General features: G+C 42.7%; 1 protein-coding gene across 1 annotated transcript in view; it reads right to left on the bottom strand.

Moving 5' to 3' along the window:
* Positions 1-20,360, bottom strand: part of LOC122936253 (calpain-13-like) — a 139,431-nt gene extending 119,071 nt beyond the window's left edge. Inside the window, exons 1-2 of the mRNA XM_044292369.1 lie at positions 20,097-20,360; positions 5,533-5,781 (exon numbers count right to left, since the gene is read on the bottom strand). Of these exons, the coding sequence (XP_044148304.1) occupies positions 5,533-5,769 (237 nt within the window). The 5' untranslated portion in view covers positions 5,770-5,781; positions 20,097-20,360. The remainder of the gene's footprint in view (positions 1-5,532; positions 5,782-20,096) is intronic.
* Between the last annotated feature and the right edge of the window lie 1,280 nt (positions 20,361-21,640).

The raw sequence follows: 21,640 nt of genomic DNA, 5'->3' as shown, positions 1-21,640 counted from the left end.
TTACACAATTGTTTCCTGTTCTAGTCTAGTGTGTTTTCTCTGGACTTTCATACTGTGTTTGGGATTTGTTTGTTGCTGCTTTGTTGTATAGTTCAGGCTCTGGACTTGGATTCTTGAGGATTGAGCCTCAGACTTCGGTTCTGCCATTATTGATACGTGCAATGTGCAAATTCCTACCATAAGTCCTGAGGGTATCTAAGTACCGAGGCACTGTAAAGACGACTGCTATAGGTGAAGTCCACTTCTACAGTATTGAGCACAATCAGAGTTGTCGGCGTCGGACTGTCCTACCAGAGGATACTCTGGTAGGCCCAGGCACTCATACCATATTAGACCCAAAAGGTCTAGGAAAAGAAAACATTTGGAGATGCCTTTGGAGCCAATCACTTCCCACCAGGGTCTACATCTTTGAATCACAATCTATTCGATGTTTTGATGATATGGAGTCAGGCCCTGAGAATGATTTACTCTGGTGGGCCCAAGGAACCCCTAGTCTGACCCTGAGCGTTGTCATATGTATGGTCCAAAATTATTTTACAAAATCCGAAGCTAATGAAGCAACATACACAATAAAACCAAACACTACTATAGCAATTGATACATTAGACAGGGGATAATATTCTGTTGTATCTCATCTGTCACTGTCAGGAGATGGATCTGCATTGTCTTCTGTAATTACTGAGATGTCTTCATGTAATGTAATTAGGACAGTTCTTACAAGAAAATCCTTCACGAACTCTCCATCAATATACATTTGGAAAATGACCAAATGTTTTGTGCTGTGTACATGGGGGCAGGGTCAGCAGATAATACAGGATCCATCCTTGACAATAGATGATGAGGATAGCTCTCTTTGCTCAGTGATAGAGCATGGTCCCTACATTGTCCTACAAAAACAAGTGCTTGTTATAGGAAGTAAATCTCTGGTATGGATGTTGCAGCAGCTCAGGAAAGATTGAATAATATATAAGTGCAGACAAAAATAAAAAATAAAGAATATATTTCAGCATAAATGTAGAATTATTTAAAAAAAATTATGGGTGATACACTCCCTTTATGATAGGTATGCTTGTTTAGTTTAATAGGGGTCATTTACACAGAAGCTGGTGTTGCTGGAATTTATAACTGGTAGTACTGGACTGGGTCATAAATGTATAACTGGTGTTACTGGTCAGGATTAGTGTTGATCACGAATATTCGAATTTAGAATTTTTATCGCGAATATAGGTACTTCAAAAAATTTGCGAATAATTCGAATATAGTTATATATATTCATAATTTTGAATATTCGGGAAAAAAAAATCCCTTTTTTTATTTTATTTTTATTTTTTATCAGCACACATGATCCCTCTCTGCTTCTAGCTTGTGGGCCAATAAGAAGGCTGCAATATACTTGACTTTAGGAGTAGTAGTGTTTGCGAATTTTGCTCTATATTTGTTTTTTTCGAATATTCGCTATATTGCTATATATTCTTGTTTTAGAATATTACGAATATTCAAAAAAACGAAGTTATAGCAAAATAGCGAATATTAAAAAAAAAAACGAATATAGAGCAATTTAGCTAATATAGTGCTATAATCTTCTTTGTCTAATAGTTGTAAGTTAAAAAATTCGCAATAAAAAAATTGAAAATTCGAATTACGAAAATTTGCATATTACACAATCATTACCTTGCCGATTTTTTGAGTAAAAAAACGTGAATTTTCGACGAATATTCTACAAAATATTTGCGAAATATCGCGAATTCGAATATGACCCCTGCCGCTCATCACTAGTCAGGATCATCTTTATTACAGATGAGCTGGTTTTTCATAGAACAACTACTGATTTATGTTTGCTATGATTTGCAGTAAATGACACCGAAGATATTCCCTTCAAGTCCTGCATTAGGTGGCACGGTGGCTCTCAGTGGTCGGAACCTCTGCCTTGCATCATTAGAGTCATGGGGTCGACTCCGACCAAGTGCAACCTCTGCAAGGAGTTTGTATATCCTATCTATGTGGGTTTCCTCTTAATACTCCAGCTTTTTCTCATATTCCAAAAATACTGATAGTTCAATGTCAACTGATATCAACTGATAGTTCTACTATCAACATAAGGTCTACTAGAGAAACAGCAGGTTTTTAAAATCATTTTTTTCCTTTAGGTATTAGAATAATGAAATGAAAGTTATGTTTTAACATAAGGGTCAGAAACAGGGTTTTGTTTAGCCTCTTGGCTATTAGTTTTTCTGTGTAAGTACCCTGGAGCACTGAGAGGTCTATTTTCCTGTATGGTTTATGTATGGAGTGCACTTCCCAGAGATCACAGGGAGGACTATAGGGTAGACTATACTGTGCAACAGTCCAAAATATTGTGTATAGGACTGTCCTATAACTGCCTCCTGTGCATTCATCTCAGAGCCCACCCACTACCACCAAGCCACCCACTGCTCCCTGCCACAACGACCAGACGTCCCTGTTCAGTTCTTATTGTATTAGGTTTTGAACAATCTACCGCTCAGATCCCTACGTGACAGATTTGGTGCTTCAAGAAAGGTAGGGATTCAGTCTTCTGAGAGATAAATTTAAAATGGTCAAAAATTGCTATTTCTGCACAGAAGACATTATAGAGAAGACTAGTAATGGTTTCTCTGCGTACATGGCAACCCATTAATGTTATGGAGGCCTACGTATTATATATATAAATAATTACAAATTTTGTACTCCTCCTCGGCTAAAAATACTCCTCAAAAATGGTAGGAGTATTTTTAGTCTTCTGGAAAAAATTTAGTGCGACCTCTGGATGGGTTTAAACTACTGGGATCACATTATCTCCAGTCATAGCAGTTGATCTCACTGGTGCACCATGATAAATATATACCTGATGAGCAAAAGGGTAACCATCCACTACAGCTTCGAACGTGAGACTACCATCATTTTATAGACAATCATCTTGGCTATCTCATACATAAATTGGACTTGCAACTACTTAGCATATGATTAGTTCTGCAGAATCTTCTCATGTAACTGCAGTGTTACTGTTTTGCTCTTGGTGGTGGAGCAATATTTTTCTTCTTGTAGACTACAAATTACCACCTGTTCTCACATTCCCTAATAGCTCAGTGTGTTATTAGGCTGATTCCTAAGTGAAATGTCACTGGTTCTAATCCAGGAGCAGCCATGAAGCAGATTTCCCAATAACAGAGAAACAGCATCACCCAGCTCATCCATAGCGGTATCTCGGCCAAGAAAATCGCCAAAGTGCATCATTTGGGACCATGACAGCTGGAAGAATACAAAATGAAGTCTCTCCATCCATTCAAAAGCCAAGAGGTGGACATCCAGGCAAAATATCGGAGTCAACAAGTCGGTCTATCAGTTTTGGCGCCACAAACATGGCAGTGGAGGAAACTCGTATGCTTCGTAATCATGAAATCACAGACGTCCATGCAAGCAGTGTGCAACGCGCATTACACGAGTCTGGAATGGTGGCCCAAAAAAAGGTGAAGAAGCCTCGACTTCAATATCGTCATAAGAAGCATCGTCTCGAGTTTGCAAAAAAAAAACGAACAATAGATGGTAGGAGATTGGAAACGGGTGATTTGGGGGGATGAGACGAAAGTCAATAGACTGGGCTCTGATGGGTGCAAATGAGTCTGGAAGAAACAAGGGAAAAAAGGGCTATCGGGTTGAGAAATTGAAGGAACTGTCAAGTTCAGTGGAGAAAGCCTGATGATATGGGGTTGTTTCACAGCCAAAGGGGTTGGATACTTGACCAGGATTGATGGTGGTCTCAATGCTGAACTCTAAGTGAGTATCCTACAAGATGAGTTACTTCGTAAACTCGAGTACTATAGGTATGAAAAGAACGACATAGTTTTCCAGGAGGACAACAACCCAAAGTGTACATTGAGATTGGCGAAGAAATGATTAAATGACAATGGAGTAGAGGTGCTGGATTGGGCCCCACAGTCCCCAGACCTCCACCCAATCCAACACTTGTGGGAAGAGTTGAAGAAAAAGCTGTATTTGTACCCAAGTGAGTCGACCAGTATGCACCAACATTGGGAACGTGTAGAAAAGACTGGGAACAGATTTCAGTTGAGACATGCTTGAATCTGATCGAGAGCATGCTCAGGAGGATTCAGGCAGTGATGAAAGCCAAAGGTGGATTTACAAAATACTAACGAAATAATAAAAATCTAAGTTTAGAATTTTAGGAGCAAAATATTAACAATGCAGTTACATGACAAGAATCTGCAAAACTAATCATATGCAAAATAGTTGCAAGTCCAATTCATGTATGAGATAGCCAAGATGATTGTCTATAAAATGATGGTATTGTCACGTTTGAAGCTGTAGTGGATGGTGAGATATGGAGTCGGAAAGTCAAAAGTTCCAAACATTGTTACCCTTTTGCTCGTCAGTGTATGTCCAGACAGATGCCCATGACATGCATTTTAATTATGGGTTGTTAAACTGGCTTTCCAATATTTTGATATTCATGGCCTATCCTTAGGATAGGACATCAATATCAGATTGGTGGTAGTCTGACACCCTGCATGCTCACTAATCAGCTGTTCAGGAGTAACTGTGGTACTAGCAGAGCACAGCTCCTTCCATTTTGTGGTGGATGGAGCCAGTTACTGCAGCACCGCTCCCGTTCAATTGAGGGGTAACCACCTCTACCCACTACACAATGGACAGGGCTGTGTAGCTCTGGCGCATGCTTCTGGTACTGGACCTACTCCTGAACAGCTGATCGGCAGGGTTATGGCGTGTATGACCCCCACTGATATGATATTTGTTTCTGCAGTGGGTGTAGAACCATTGTGTCAACAAACAGATTTGACTTTGGGCTAAACCTAAGGGCGTTATCCTGGCAGTTCTGGTTTTCACTCTTTCAATGCCTATACAGGAATCTGGACTTCACTGCAGGGAAAGCAGCAGGCCACCAACTCTTTAAGTAGTTTTCGTCTGATTGGCCGTTGACTGGAAATAGCCTGCCATATGGTGGGGAAAATTAGGATGCACGCATGCTGGCTCTTTAAAAGCCAGAGAGAAGACATGGCTGCGAAAGCACAGGCCGCAGGCTGCAGTAGAAGACTGCACATGAGAGCCCAGAGAGCCCCTGGGGGCCAGATTAGCAACAGTGACTGCAGCAGGGTAAGAGAAAGCGAGACATCAGCGGGCATGAGCCACCGACATAACAATATTGATGGCTTATCCTGCATATAGACCATCAATATTATAATCCTGGACAAGCCCTTTATGTAATTAAAGGAATACTAAAGGCACAAAAGTTCCTAGTCCTTAGTAGAGTATTTGCAAATTGGCTTTCGAAACCAGACAAGAGCTTCAGGGTAGCAAACATGACACAAATATCTTTTCATTATTCACTTCTGCAAATGTTGACTCCCATTAATCCTTCGTTGCACAAATAAGTAGTTTTGGAGCCATCTGAGAACCACTTGATGTCCATTTTTTCATATTTACAGAACAACAATAATATAATAAACATATTTAGTATTTTCAAAGATTGGAACTTACGGTTGGCCTTTTCCATTTGATGCTCAGCAGTTTGTCCTGAGATAGTAAACGCTCTCCGATGGAATAGAGGTTGGCCGGGAAGATGTCATCCTCAAACAGCTGCTTTCTGCTGATGCACAGGTCCCGTATGCTGTTAAAGTCTTGTCCTTTGAACTTTTTGGGGTTCTCTACCGTCCCAGTTTTTCTCTGGGACTGCTGCCCCTCTGCCACTTTTTGATATACCCCGGGGATTGGCATTATGGCTTGAGGCTATCAAAGGAAACAGAAGAGTTACACAATACGATATTAGTAGCTATAAAAAAAAACGTCATCTATGTAACTGACGATCAGATTTCACTACTTAGGCAGACATTCGGTTTGCAAACCAGTCAGTGCACCCTCAAAGTATCCACATCCCAACTGTAATTTACATTGTTTATTTACAAATTAATTTGCTTCTAATTTGAATAAAGGGGAAAATATCCAGTACTTAAATTAGGAGATAAGAGCTGCTTCCAAGTGATCTCTATGGTGCAGTTATTTTCCAAACCTGCAAGTGGGGAACCTTTTAAAGGGGTTCTATGAACTTTTTTATTCGTCCTTTCTTCTTTTCTGTGGACGAAAGAAAGCTTAGTACTTACCCCTCCTTACTGCCACCAATGCTAGGATCTCCACTGCTCTCATGCAGGCTGCAGGCTATTCCACTTGGGTCCTGACTGGTTGTGTGCCCTAATAGTAAATGCAGCTGAACCAGAAGAGTAGGACGCACATCAAGTCAGGACCCAGGTGGAAGAGCCAGCAGTCTGTGTGAGTGCAGCGGAAAAGGTGGCATTGGTGGCACAACTAAATGGTAAGTACCCACTACATTGTCTTTCTTCCACAGGGCAGAAGAAATCTATCTGGGACTTATTTCTTTATCTTAGTGGTTGGTCTGGTAGAGATCATCAGTGCAGCGTGTTTATAACTTCATTGTCTCTATAGGTTCTGATGAACCCAACAGGGAGAAACGCATTGGGTCAGTGAAGGGGGTGTTGGGGTAATCCAGGGGTAGGTTGCGCTACAGGGTAATTCCCTGTGGTCAGGGGTAGCTAGGCAATATAGAGAGAGTATCCCCTCCCTGCTGTACCTCAGCTATAGCTTCCAGCCTCTAAATAGCCTTTGGTTTCCTTTCCTTCTTTTTTCCTATTTTTGAACCATATTAGTGTCTTTTTAATTATATATAATAAAAGCTATGTTTTTAAATCCATGACTTCCGTAAACACAGGACAGAAGAAACGGACCGATTTCCTAAAAAGCTCAGAAAACCCCTTTAAAATGTTTCCAACCTGCAGGCTTGGAGCATGACTGCACCATAGAGATCACCTGGAAGGAGCTCATATCTCCTAATCTAAGTACTGGGTATTTTTTCACTGCCTTGTTCATTCCTGGAAGCAGTCAAATAATTTTATTCAAATTAGAAGCAAATTGACGTTCTAATGTCCATGGCCACCAGCTCAAGTGTCATAGAAACGCCAACACATGAGCCGTCTCTGTACTTCTAATACACTGATGGGAAGGCGATGCAATTACCCAGAGAATTCTTTATTTGGGACAATTTCATCCAGTAGTAGTAAAAGCAAACAAAAAATAGTTTCAAAAGTTAGCAAAAATATAACAAATTTAAGACACTTTTAACAACATCTTCTATGTTATAATGAATAATCAGAAGATCTGATGAGGGTTATTATCAGACGCGCCGTTATATGTCGCTCGGTGCATACAAACAACTTGATTTCCTGTACAAACAGCGGGAGCCAAGTACACCGACTGTTCCGCTGTTTCCGACCTTCAATTTACTCGCTTTTATCTCTGCTCCTGCTTTTCATGTTCTGACTTGGCTTTTCTTCATACAAGTGTTATAATTAAAGCAAATAAAGATAATTGGCCCATGAAAATCACAAGCGAGGTCGCGCACGGCCCTTCCAAGCGAAGCCGTAAAACCTCTGCATTTCATGTTATGTAATATATTGTCTGTTCCGTCCTCATCTCACCCGAAAATAAACTTTTTCCGTTATAGAAGATACTTTCAGTAGTTCAGTAGTAGGGTGCAGATATTGGAGATGCATCCGGGGTCTGAAACCTGAGGGTCCCAATAGGTTCCTCCACCTATTCCATAACTTCAAATTATGGCTCTGGCCATGGCTATAAACAGGGATGTAACTATAAGGGATGCAGAGGTAGCAATCTCACCCAAGTCCTGGTGCCTTAGGGGGTTCAAAGGCACTTATGATACATACGAAGACACCAGGTTCTCATTCTCATATAGAAGGGTCTCATTTTCTGTCTGCCACTTACAATGCTGTTCTAACACCTCTCCTGAGGGAGTTAAATCACACCTAATGAAAATTGCATCCAAAACCTTACCTCTATGAGGTCCTTGACCTTGTGTTTATTATGACAAACAGATTATACTGACTGAAGCATGAGGCATCCGTATTTAATGCAGGAGATTTCTTGTACAAGTCATTGTAATTAAGAAGGCCAGTCAGATGACTAGCAAAATGCCTAGAGAAATGGCACATAGTAGGTTGAGGGCACCTGCAATAGCTACAGTTGAGGTTCTGGCTTGGTTATAATCCTATCTTATGTTACAAGGCCTGTTTAACTGGTCGAACATTCACTTACAGGATCTATAGCTTACCTCTGGTGGTATTAGAACTAATTTGCATTGCAGTGTCTATACATAGGAGTGTGCAAAGGCCCTGGAGACTTAGGGACTAGTAAAGGTCCACATGGCACATAGGAAATATGAGTAAAAGATTGAGGCATCTGAATAATTGCATCCAAAAAAAGTGCCAGTCATATATGCAAAAAATGTGAACCGCCTTCCTGACTCTTTATAAAAAAAATTACAAAAACATGGCTGCCTTCTTGCAGAACCAGCACCACTTGTGACCATAGGCTCTATCTGTCATCCAACCTTCACCTCATACACCCCCATGAGCCAAAGTGGTTCAGTTTATCAATGCGGACAGCCAAGTCATTCTAGTGCCATAAACCCCTTTAAGAAACAGGACTCTTCGTCTTTCTTTGGGATCTATGTAATGTGACCCCTCTCAAATTTGCCGAATGTTCGAGAGGGGTGACAGTGGTGAGGGGCATAACTGGCAAGCTATATTCCAGCCTTTAGTCACACTGGTAAAGTGGATGCAACTGTGCCCCCTAGAGGAGGAAATGTAGTATTACAAGCCGGCGATTCAAATTAAAGGGAACATCCATGTGGCACATGGACAAGGAGAAAATATTGTTCACAAGGAAATGTCATGTGACCTTGCAAAAATTGCTCAATGGTTAAAGGGGTATTCCCATCTTATTCATGGCATATCGCTACGATAGGTGCAGGTCCCACCTCTTAGAACCAACCAGCTCCAAGAAGGGACCCATGAAGTGAACAGAGAGCAACTGCGCATGAGCGGCCACCCTCCGTTCACTGCTATGGGAGTTCTGAAACTAGTACCGGCTCAGCTATTTATGGCAGAGGTGGCCCGCGCTTGTGCAGTGTGCAGTCCATGGGACTTCAGGACTTCCATGGTTGCTTGGCTATTTTCAGAACTCCCATAACAATGAATGGCGTGCATGCGCAGTGTGCTCTCCTTCACTTTGGTGGACCCATTCTCTAGATAGCAGTGGGTCCTACCTCTGGGACCTGCTCCTATCTGATGGCATACCCTAGCAATATGCTATCAATGTTCCGGATGGGCCAACCCCTTTAAGTTGATCATAAGCCCTGAATTTTCTAACATCTTAGTAAAACATTTCTCTGTGACTGTTAGCGGCCATGTAGTGCAGGCTGAAGGACGGGAATATTTCACCCCCTCTGCAGACTGTCACCTCTGGTAGATCCGCACTCTACGTAAATGACCCTTTGGATCCATGTCCCAATGTAATTTACAGCTCTGCACTAATGTTTACCCAGAGGTTTATTGCCTTGTCAATGACCGAGCACAGCATTCCTAGGAAATTACAGACCAGTGATACTGATACTACAAGAGGGGGGTACTGCCATATACAGCCTTTATGGCATATCTCCAGGGCTTTTCTACCTCCTATTGGGATTGAAGGATCTTCTGCCCACCCTTCCACCAGAAACAGTGTCGAAAAGCTGCAGCAGACTGGATGGAAAGGTGATTGCACATCCTCAGCTTCCACGTTTCTCATAGAGGGAGCACTACACCTTTAAAGGAACCTTTTAATTAGACAAAGGGTGTTTAATATTGATGACCTATGCTCAGATTTGTGGGGGCCTGACGCCCGGCATTCCCGACGATCATCTGTTTGAAGGGACTGTGGCACTTTCGGAAGATCTGTCGCCTCCTTGCAGCTCACCAAGCACAGCACCATCCATCGTATAGTGGCTGTGCTTGGTATTGCAGCCCAGGCCCATTCACTTGAAGGGGGGCTGAGCTGCGCCTTGGTCATGTGACTGATGAACGTGACGTCACTGACAAAGGAAGAGGCGGCAGCGCTCACCAGAGCAGAGGAGTCAGACCCCGACCAATCACCTTTCCTGAGGATAGACCAGCAATATCAAAATCTCGGACAACCCCTTTTATTCCCTGGGTTGGTATTACACCTCTTTATACTGTATCCTCCATCAAACTGAAGGAAGTCATATCTCTCCCTGTGATCAGAGGATGTGACTAAAGTGATATAGTACAAGTTATTACACCGTATTTGCCGATCACTGACTCAGGTTTCTTGTTATTTTTTCTGCCGACATAAAACAATATTTCTGTAGCAGCAACTGACACTATAGGACTCTAGAAAATATTTAAAAAAAACACCTATACACCAAAGACTTCTCACAGCTGATGTTTGTTACAGTTGTATCCAGCCTAGACAATCCTCGGTGAAGTAAACCCATCAGCTTGTTACTTTATACCTGCACTGATACAAAGTATAGATCTGGACGCCGGGCGGTTCAACGCTCACAGCATTGTCCAGGTGAATCACAGAAGGCAAGAATTAAAACGTAACGTTTAATACTAATAATTATAACACGAGCCACTTCAAAGTACATCAAAAACAAAAAAATATATCATATCCTCGTTTCCAACCTGTTAGTACAAAAAAATCGAAAAAAAAAGGGGAGACAGACAGTGGGGGCACACGTGGGAACAAACTATCCCTACGAGGACCCTGATTAGTACCTCAACCCACAGGAACACCCTGATGGTGGGTGGCCCGTGCCCTGACTCACCCTCATATTACCCTAAACATCCAACGCGTTTCCCCAAATATAGGTTCATCAGGGGAGAAACACTGGGTAACAATAAACCAAGAATAGAAAGATTATGATAAATCCAAAATGAACCAACCAAATCGAATGAAAATCAACACATAATTCAGAGATGTCAACATGATTGTTAATGCACCAGATAATCAACAAAGGTGATTTCTCAATGCACAAGCTAATGGCCAACATGATCAGTGCCAGATTGATCAAGACTCCATGATTCCTTAAAGATAATTGTAGTAAACCATATATGCATAATTCATGACGTTGAATGCACAGAACTTGCTTCAATAACCATATCATTCAGGAATGGCCCTCACCTTGCATATGTATAGATGTAATATACAAGGCATGTCCAGGTATTGCTAGGATTAGATAGTACAATTCTTCAGTAACCTAGGAGCGATATGCATGTAAATAGTATGCTCCTAATTACACTCGTGTCACTAGTGATGATTGTCCGGGTGACTGGGATACAAATGATACAAACCCTCAGCTGTGAATAGTATTAGGCCTGTACAGATTTTCTGTCTCAGGATGTAAACAGCAAGCAGAGATCTTGAAAATGGTAGAGCATTGATACAACAGGAGCAGATGTTTTCATTATGAAACAATTAAGTTGTTTTTTTTTTAATAACAACTTTCAAATCCACAGCAGATCATTGGTGATGTAGATAGAAATGAGATAGATAGATAGATAGATAGATAATAGATAGATAGATAGATAGATAGATAGATAGGAGATAGATAGATAGATATGAGATAGATAGATAGATAGGAGATAGATAGATAGATAGATAGATAGATAGATAGATAGATAGATAGATAGATAGGAGATAGATAGGAGATAGATAGGAGATAGATAGATAGATAGATAGATAGATAGATAGATAGATAGATAGATAGGAGATAGATAGATAGATAGATAGGAGATAGATAGATAGATAGATAGATAGATAGGAGATAGATAGATAGATAGATAGATATGAGATAGATAGATAATAGATAGATAGATAGATATGAGATAGATAGATAGATAGATAGATAGATAGATAGATAGATATAAGATAGATAGATATGAGATAGATAGATAGATAGATAGATATGAGATAGATAGATAGATAGATATGAGATAGATAGATAGGAGATAGATAGATAGATAGATAGATATGAGATAGATAGATAGATAGATAGATAGGAGATAGATAGATAGGAGATAGATAGATAGATAGATAGATAGATAGATAGATATGAGATAGATAGATAGATAGATAGATAGATAGATAGATAGATATGAGATAGATAGATAGATAGATAGATAGATAGATAGATAGATATGAGATAGATAGATAGATAGATAGATAGATAGATAGATATGAGATAGATAGATAGATAGATAGATAGATAGATAGATAGATAGATATGAGATAAAAAAATAAAAATAATAATCAGCAGCACTCTGTCAAATGCCGGGTGCAAATCCACAAATGCTCCTGGACAGGGAACAGCACTAATAGAAATGGCGAAAGATGGGCAGCACTCCGGTCTTGTAGAAATTCAGTGATGTTTATTCAGTGCAATGCAGCATTTCAGGCCTCACAATAAAGCCTTTGTCCAGCTAATGAACTAGTGCTCTCAACATATTTAAATAGGTGGTTCTCATCAAAATTACATAATTGCTCATTAAAACATATTTGACAAATATCAATACAAAACATGATTATAAAGATCATTACAGTATATCGGTGTACATGGGTCATCATTATATCAGCATAGTGTATAAATAATGTAAAAACAGCTTTATCACATACACAAATCAGTCTTACATACATAGATATTACTGATTATCTCATAAAGTGCAGCTGTGCTAGAGTGTGTATCAATTAGAAAAAATTTAAAGAGGGACAAACCCACGTCACGAAATTCCACATTGCGATCCGATGTTGGCGTCCCCTGGCATCCATTGCGCAGGCGCCAGTCTATGTCATTAGATCGCGAGATCCTGTAGCGTCCCACGCATGCGCATAGAACGCTCATACGCAATTGCCGGGACGCACACAGGGTTCGTGAATTCTCTCCATTTCTCGCGCATGCGCAATGCGCGGCTGTGATAAATCTGGTCACCCCAGCAGTATTACACTACTGCGCATGTACACAGGAGCTGAGACCAATGCTGTTGTCACTATGTGACCATGGTAACCATATTTATGTGCGGTCAAAAGGGAAAGTGGCCATCTGGAAACGGACGATGTCCATGGAGATATGCACATAGGAGGGTCCAGTGCACAATCTCCAACGTCACAAGAAACCTAAGGCTAGATATAGCCAGGCTCCAGTCACTGCATTCCCGTCTCCTATGGTCATAATGGGGACGGTGTGGAGGAGGGTGTCTAACACAGGCACACGCAACCATCTCTGGGTGCATGTATCTGTGTGGAACAGGGGACCGGGCACTCTCGTGTCATATGTCACCTGCTCCTACATCCATCAACCACACCTAACCTCCTCTGCCCCACCAACATAGATATGAGATAGATATATACTATCTGGGGCCTGGCAGCAGGAGTCGCAGCGAGAGGCCTAAGCCTCTGGTGTCATCTAGCGGTCGTGTCTTGACCAGCAACCCAGCGGTTCTTGAATGGTTGACTCGGTCATCCACTTTGTCCCAAGTGACATCAGACACCCCCAGCCAAGAGTCGGTGGGTTAGTCAGACACAACCCTTAGTTGGCATGGCCCGGGAGCAGGTCCTGTGCCCTCACCTGTCCTCAACCTGCCTCTGTCCTTTTCTGTTCCCTTCAGGCAGAGAAGTATTATATGCTGTGGGCTCAGCTCCACTATACAGCGAGGGCGAGCTACTAGAGGACAGTCAGCAGCTACTGGCCAGTCAAGATGTGGAGGAAGACATCCGCCGCTTCCTCCGGTAGACGGGCAAGTAGTGATGAGGAGAGTGGCGTGGGAGCTGGTGTTGCGAGCGGTGAGGCTCCTGGCTCAGAGACTGTTGAGAAGGACATCAGTGACGTGCAGACAGTACTCGATGATGATGATGTAGCTGATCGCACTTGGGAGCCGGGTGACAAAAGGGCTTCATCATCATTGGGAGAAGAGGGTGGCAGCTTGCGCATAAGGCAGCGGACGAGCAAGTAGGGTGGCAGCAGTGGGAGGTTGGGAGCTAAATGTGCCCAGGGTGCCCAGGATTACTGACCAAATGCTGACCGTGTGAAGGCGGATGCTCAACAGACAGGATCCGTTTTTTGGGGGTTATTGTTCTGACGGATCAGAGGAAGAGCAAAATAATTAGTGACGTCAACACAAACTTACTGCTGACACCCTCTCCACTCTGTCGGGGGCTCTACTTATATAAGCGTTTAATAGAACAGGTTCTGTAGACATCTATGTGGAATCAGCTGATGACGGTGTAAAAGGAGTGCGATTCTTCTTGACGCTAACATCGACCCGTAATGTTCACACTTGAGTTATTGGTCAGTTTTGGCCCCGTGACTGCCCAAATAAGTGAAGTGTGAGTGTAAGATTCTAAGAGCGACGCCTGTCATCTGCATGTCATACGGACTCACAGTATTATTTCACTACCACAGCAGACTCCCTATGCGTGTTACTGCAAGGCACAGTGTTCTACACCACTATACAGGCTCTCTGCAGTCAGGAAATATCTGTTTTTTAACCCAATTTGCCACAAATAATTCCGGATCAAATCGAATCTTTTCGAAAAATTTGCCGAACAGGCCGAATCGAAATTTTTGTAAAATTCGCTCATCTCTAGTCGGGATCTTTGGTGTTTAATGGTTTCCGTGTTTTGTAGATGAATCGTTTTTATAAATTGTATAGAATTGACTAATCTCTTCTTGGGACTTAAATCTCTAACTGCTCAATAGGAATCTATAGAACATCTAGAGGAGTGAGGATCTGACCTAAAACAATAAAATATTAGGCTGGGACCAGTCCGAGTCCAGTCGAAGCCCATGACATTCTTCATCAGAGATCTCTTCCCTCGGGCGGCCATTCACATTAAACATCTATTGCCAGCCAAACCTGACATTTTCAGCAGCATTGACCAATATTCAGGGAACTAAAAATCAAATGATGTTGGGGAAGAGAAGAATCGAGCCATGGCTTTCTCCTCTCCCCTTACTGAAAACACATATATGCTAATGTGAGCCAAGTGAGCATGTTTATGGGGAAGTCATTAAAGTTGTATGGGCACCTTCAAGGTGTTGTCTACAATAGAATTACCATGGCTGCTTTCTTCCTGTCCATAGGTTTTTGTTTGGTATTGTAGCTCATCTCCATGGCAGTGAATAGGGCTGGTCTGCATTCAACCTGTGGACAATTCTGGTGCTGTTTTTGGAAAAAAAGCAGCGATCATAACACTGGACCACCCCTTTAAGGGAAATTCAATGTCCTAAACTCAGCAACATTTGGCCCAAGTAAAACAGGAATTGAAAATGTTGTTACTAGTTTCGTATTGTGATGTCTATGGACCCGGTATATACAGTGTATTCCCCTGCAGGATGGACAGACCATTAGCCAGACATAAGTGAATTATCCTGCACAGACTTTTGCCCCTTTCAATATTATAGTTTTTATACCTTGGGAGCTTCTACATCTGATTACAATGTAAAGCAATTTCCAAGTCTTGTCAGGCACTTCGTGCGCCGCCTCTCTACACGTCTCATTAAAATAATTTAAAATAATTAAAAAAGACAATTTCCCAAGGCACAGTTTTTAGTTCATTCTTGTTTAGAAATAGAAGGCTTCTGTTTACATAACGATAAACACAATGTAACAAAGTTTCGATTTATTATTGTTAATTATTTTGTAGATTATTTTGTGAAAACGAAAAAAAATATGCTAATTATTCTGACCCTAAGGCCTCTTTCACACGAGCGTGACTGATTAGGTCCGGATGCGTTCAGGGTGCGTTCGCTGAAACTCGCACCAGTTTTGCAAGCAAGTTCAGTCAGTTTTGTCTGCAATTGCGTCCAGTTGTTCTGTTTATTCCGCGTGGGTGCAATGCGTTTTGATATGTTTTTCACGCGCGTGATGAAAAAACTTAAGGTTTACAAACAACATCTCCTCGCAACCATCAGAGAAAAACGCATTGCATCCGCACTTGCTTTCAGATGCAGTGCGTTTTTCACTGATGCCCCGTTCACTTCTATGGGGCCAGCGCTGCGGGAAAACGCAGAATATAGAACATGCTGCGTTTTGCACGCAACGCAGAACTGATGCTTGAAAAAAAACGCTCATGTACACAGACTCATTGAAATGAATGGGTCAGGATTCAGTGCGGGTGCTATGGTGATGTCTGTCGAGGAGGAGCAAGAAGAACAGGCTTTGAGGGGGACTTTAAACTTTTCGTGGATCCCAGTGTTTGAAGAGGGACCCCCGTATAAAAAGCATAAAGGGCAAGGACCAGTACTGGGTGGCAATGTACTTAGACCCCCGGTACAAACACAAAATGACGGACATGTTACCAGCAGGCCTTGCTGCGAGAGATGCTCCATTCTGCTGTTGCGGGCGCTGGCAGAGGAATTTCCACCCACAGAGAAACAGTTGCGGGTACCAATCCTACCACACCTGCAAGAAGAGGGCGGTTTGAAGATGTGTTGGTTAATTCGGATATGAGATCATTCTTTCAGCCAACCCATCGACAGCCGCCCTCCGGATCCAGCTTCAGGGAACGCCTAGACCGACAGGTGTCCGACTACATCGGGTTAACGGCCGATGTGGACGCTCTGAGAAGCAAGGAACCCCTGGACTACTGGGTGTGCAGGCTTGACCTGTGGCCAGAGCTGGCACAATTTGCCATGGAACTCTTGGCTTGCCCTCGTCGAGTGTCCTGTCCGAAAGGACGTTCAGCACAGCAGGGGGGATCGTGACTGATAAGCGCACTTGCCTAGCTCACGACAGTGTGGACTACCTCACATTTCAAAAAATTAATGAGGCATGAATCTCTGAGAAATTCAACATCTGTGACGACCACGTGTAATTGAATCTCCTCATGCCAGCCCACACATATCCGCCACCACCCAGAACAAAGAATGGTCCTTGTCTTATGTATATACAGCGGCATAAAAGGCCTTTTCTGTCAGGTGAATGCCTAATTTTTGGGACCTGTACCGGCCTACAGTAAAATTTGTATCCAGTGACCGCCTAATGTACCTCCAGCCACATCATCACTAGTTCTTTTCTGTCAGGCGAATGCCTAATTTTTGGGGCCTGTACTCCCATGGCCTAAAATATACATTTTCTAGTCTCCAGCAGGCCACATTTTTGACAGTTTCCCTTTAAGATGCATAAAAATGGCTCCTGATTAAAATACATATTTTTTGTGGGAATTTTTGCCATTAGTCCCCCTCTGGTATGTCACTGTCCATGTTGTGGGACTATTTGTGTACTACTAGTAAGTATTTGGTGGCTGCAAATATGACCTGAAAGTTTTTCAGGTTCACCTGCCATTAAAGTCAATGGGGCCCGCAAAACATCCCGGACAATGTTTGTCCATCACTATCTAGTGTGCACACTATCTAGAGGGATCATACACAGGCCATGGGACATATACTGTACACTTGCTCACTTACATATGGCAATGAACAACCGCACAAAATGGCAATTTTTTTATAGAAACCTCTTAGCATGCTTTCAGAAGCATTTTTCCACCACAGACTTTCTGGAAATGATGAAGTCCATGGTGGAAATCTGTGACTCTCCAGGCAGGCTGCAAATCTGAAAATCCGCAGCATATTTTTCCTCTACATTGTTCTGTAAATAGCTACAGATTTTCCAGATACCTCACTTCACTGCCTACCTAAGCCTATATCAGTACATGACCAAGGTACCACCTTTCAGCATCCTTGCCCCAGGTGCCCATTTTAGTCTCTGTCTCAGAGATGCCACTTTTAGGCCCCTTGCAGACGAGCGTGTCCGGATAAGGTCCGGATAAGGTCCGGATGCGTTGCGTCAAACCCGCGCGAGTAGGTACCCAATTGCTGTCAGTTTTGACTGCGATTGCGTTCCGTTGTTCAGTTTTTATCGTTCGGGTGCAACGTGTTTTGCACACGCGTGATAAAAAACTGAATGTGGTACCCAGACCCGAACGTCTTCACAGAAGTTCAGGTTTGGGTTCAAGGTTGTGTAGATTGTATTATTTCTCCTTATAACATGGTAATAAAAGAAAATAATAGCATTCTTAATACAGAATGCATAGTAGAATAGCGCTGGAGGGGTTAAAAAATAAAAAATATAAAATTTAACTCACCTTAATCCACTTGTTCGTGCAGCCGTCATCTCCTCTGTCTTCTTATTTGAGGAATAGGACCTTTGATGACGTCACTGCGCTCATTACATGGTCCATCACATGATCTTTTAACATGGTGATGGATCATGTGATGACCGCAGTGACGTCATCAAAGGTCCTTTTCCTACTGCACAGCAAAGAAGAAGACAGAAGAGATGCCGGCTGCGCGATCAAGTGGATTAAGGTGAGTTATATTGTTTTTTATTTTTTTAACCCCTCCAGCGCTATTGTACTATGCATTCTGTATTAGGAATGCTATTATTTTCCCTTATAATCATGTTATAAGGGAAAATAATAATGATTGGGTCTCCATCCCGATCGTCTCCTAGCAACCATGCGTGAAAATCGCACCGCATCCGCACTTGCTTGCGGATGCTTGTGATTTTCACGCAGCCCCATTCACTTCTATGGGGCCTGCGTTATGTAAAAAACACAGAATATAGAGCTTGCTGCCATTTTCATGCAACGCAGAACTGAATGGGTGCAGATTCAGTGCGGGTGCAATGCTTTCACGTCACGCATTGCTCCCGCGCGGAAAACTCGCTTGTGTGAAAGGGGCCTTAGGGTCCATTCACACGACCGTATTTCTGGGTCAGCATCTGTTCCACAATTTTGCGGGAACGAGTACGGACCCATTCATTTCAATGAAGCCGTGTGCTGTCCGCATCCGTAGTTCCATTTTGCAGGCCCACAAAAAAGATGGAACGTGTCCTATTTTTAATATATACAAATGGCCGTCTCGCAAAAAGGCGATATCTATGGACAATTTATTCAATCACAATATCTAAATTAAAATATAAAAAAACATATATATCTAAAACAATTGATAAACTGTAAGCTGTTCACAGTCACGGCCCCTCATATGTAGACAAAAATAGGCATTTCTATCGTAGGGCTGCCCGTGCGCGGACCGCAAAACACTTACGGTCGTGCGAATGTAGTCTTAGGCTGGGTTCACATGTGACTGATTAGAAGAAGATCTGCAGTGTTTCTGCTTCTAATCTGCAGCAGAAAAAACGCACCGAAGGTTGGCAGCGCACACTGCGGATTGTGTCGTAGAAAAGCTGCAGATTAGACGCAGTATCATTCTTTGCATTGAGAAGGGTGAAATCTGCAATGAAATCCGCAGAATAAATTGATTTCAAATCTGCGATATGGCAACTTTTCTGCTGCGTTTTTTCCCCCTGAAATTCTCATCTGCTTGGCTGGTACTGTACAACGCTGTGGATTTGCTGCACAAAATGCCGCAATTGCAAATCAATCATGTGTGAACCAGACCTAATGTCCCTGTCAGGGTTGCCTTTTTGAAGACCAGATGTTTGTATACCCCATGTACTGCCTCTCGGCATCCCTGCCCATGTGCCCAGTTTAATGCTGGACCTTGGTACTCCATTTAGTGTCCCTGCCCCAGGTGTCCACTTTCAATGCTCAGTGCCCACATTAGTATTTACCCCAGGTACTGCACTTCATCACCCTTGCCCTCAGTTCCCAGTTTAGTTTCTGCCCCAGGTGCCCCTTTAGTCTCCGTTTCCAAGATGTTTCCTTTCAACATCCTTGTCGCAGATGCCAAGATGAATGTCTGCCTGGTCCAGGTGCTTCTTCTAGCATCCCAGCCCCAGGTGCCACCTTTCAGTCTCCTTGTCGTGCCCAGATCAGTGTCAGCCCCACGTACCACCTGTTTTTTGTCTACCCCCCATGCCTCCTTTAGGAGCCCCCTCTGCCCGAAACCAATATTAATACCAATGGAAAACCCATGAGAAATCTGCGCACGCCTTACAATAGCTCTAGTATGAAAGCAGTCTGGAGTATCTACCTGAATGAATGGAAATTCAACTTTTTTTATAACCGCAAGTCCCAGCAAGCCTCATAGTTACAAGTTATGCTGGGACTGTTAGTTCCACAACTACATAGGTGCCTAAGACTTAACAATAATCATGTCTAGAGTCTTAGGACACAAGACCCCAGTGGAAAGTCTCAATGGGAACGCAGTTTACCTTAAGGAACTTCAAGCAACCATCAAGTCACAGTCCAAGTTTGGTCTCCTAGTCCTTCCTTCCTCCAGTCCCCGGGTCTTATATTGTATTTCCTTAGTATTGTTCCTACTTCTTTAGCAGCAGCAGCCAGTAATGTCCTTGCCTTGGTTAAACATTGGCCTATTGTATCTGTCTTTCTGTCTGTTTGCCAATCATTAATTGGTTTGTTTCTTGAGTTTTCTTTTCTTTGCCGCCAGGTGAGTGTGGATCTGAGGACTGAGTCTACCTGAGCCCTGCCTGTATTTACATGCTATTATTAGGCAAATGAGCCTACCCCCTCCTGCACACCTCCCCCCCCCCCCCCCCCGCCTGTGTGACATGTCACTGTAGAGGGATACGTCACTGAGCCTAGACGTGCCACCTGAGTCTGCGCCAGATCACACAAGGTTCACTGTTTTATATCAGCCGGTTACCTGCCCTCCGTCACTCGCTTTCTTATACCCCTGTCAAAGACCAATCCTAAACGATATTAAAGTTTGTAGCAGAACATCATTAGACTTGGTAAGGAGAACAATATATAGTTCCTCCATTGCAAAATTAAAATAATAATCTCTTGGTGTGCCTACAAGCTGCCACCACCCATCACCCTTTAGCTAAGTGGCGCCACGCTGGGTGTATGGTTAACAACTTTACTACCAAAAAAAGCCAAACAGATAAAAAAAAAAGTGATAGGCAGTGGCAGTGAAAGGGTTTAAGGGGTTGTCCGCTTTTTTACTATTGATGACCTCACCTCAGGATAGGTCATCAATATCTGGTCGGCGAGGGTCCGACTCCCGACATCCCGCAGCTGTTTGAGGAGAAAGCTGTGCTCATACGAGCGCTGCCTTCTCTGCTCTTTTTACAACTGCAGTGGTGAATTGCGACGTCCCTATTCACTTTTACGGGACGGCTCCGTACTATTCACTTAAACAGACTGAGCCGTTCCGTAGAAGTGAATAGAATCACCATACTTGTAATTACACCTGCTGACCACTGCAATTGCTGCAGCGAGCAGGTAAACAGCAGAGAAGGCAGGTGCTCATATGAGCGCTGCCTTCTCTTCAAACAGCTGACTGGTGGGTTTGTCGAGTGTCAGACCCCCCCCCCACCGATCTGATATTGATGACCTATCCTGGGGATAGGTAATCAATAGAAAAAAGTGGACAACCCCAAGAAATTGTTCCAAGTGGTTTAGGGCACTTATTTCCTTTGTGTTTGAATATTGGTTTCCCGGTGGTCTAGAGGAGAAAAGGGGTTTAATATAAGCATCCTTGGTGGTCTCCGAGAGAAAAAAAGAGTTAATTTTAGCAACCAAGGGAATAAGGGTTAATGTAACAATCCTAATGATCTAAGGGAACCAAAAAGTTCAAGTAAGCATCCATGTTGGTCTATGTAAGCATCCCTGGTGGTCTAGGGTAGTAAGGGGTGGCAGAATAATGTCACCACAAAAGTTTTTTTTTCCTCCTTGTAATGGGGCCATATAGATATGGGCCTCTGATTAATTAATATTAATGGGATCTATGGAT

Source organism: Bufo gargarizans, chromosome 4, assembly GCF_014858855.1.
Source record: "Bufo gargarizans isolate SCDJY-AF-19 chromosome 4, ASM1485885v1, whole genome shotgun sequence".
Taxonomy (NCBI): domain Eukaryota; kingdom Metazoa; phylum Chordata; class Amphibia; order Anura; family Bufonidae; genus Bufo; species Bufo gargarizans.
The sequence above is the reverse complement of the archived record's forward strand: the minus strand, read 5'-3'. Positions and strand labels throughout refer to the sequence as shown.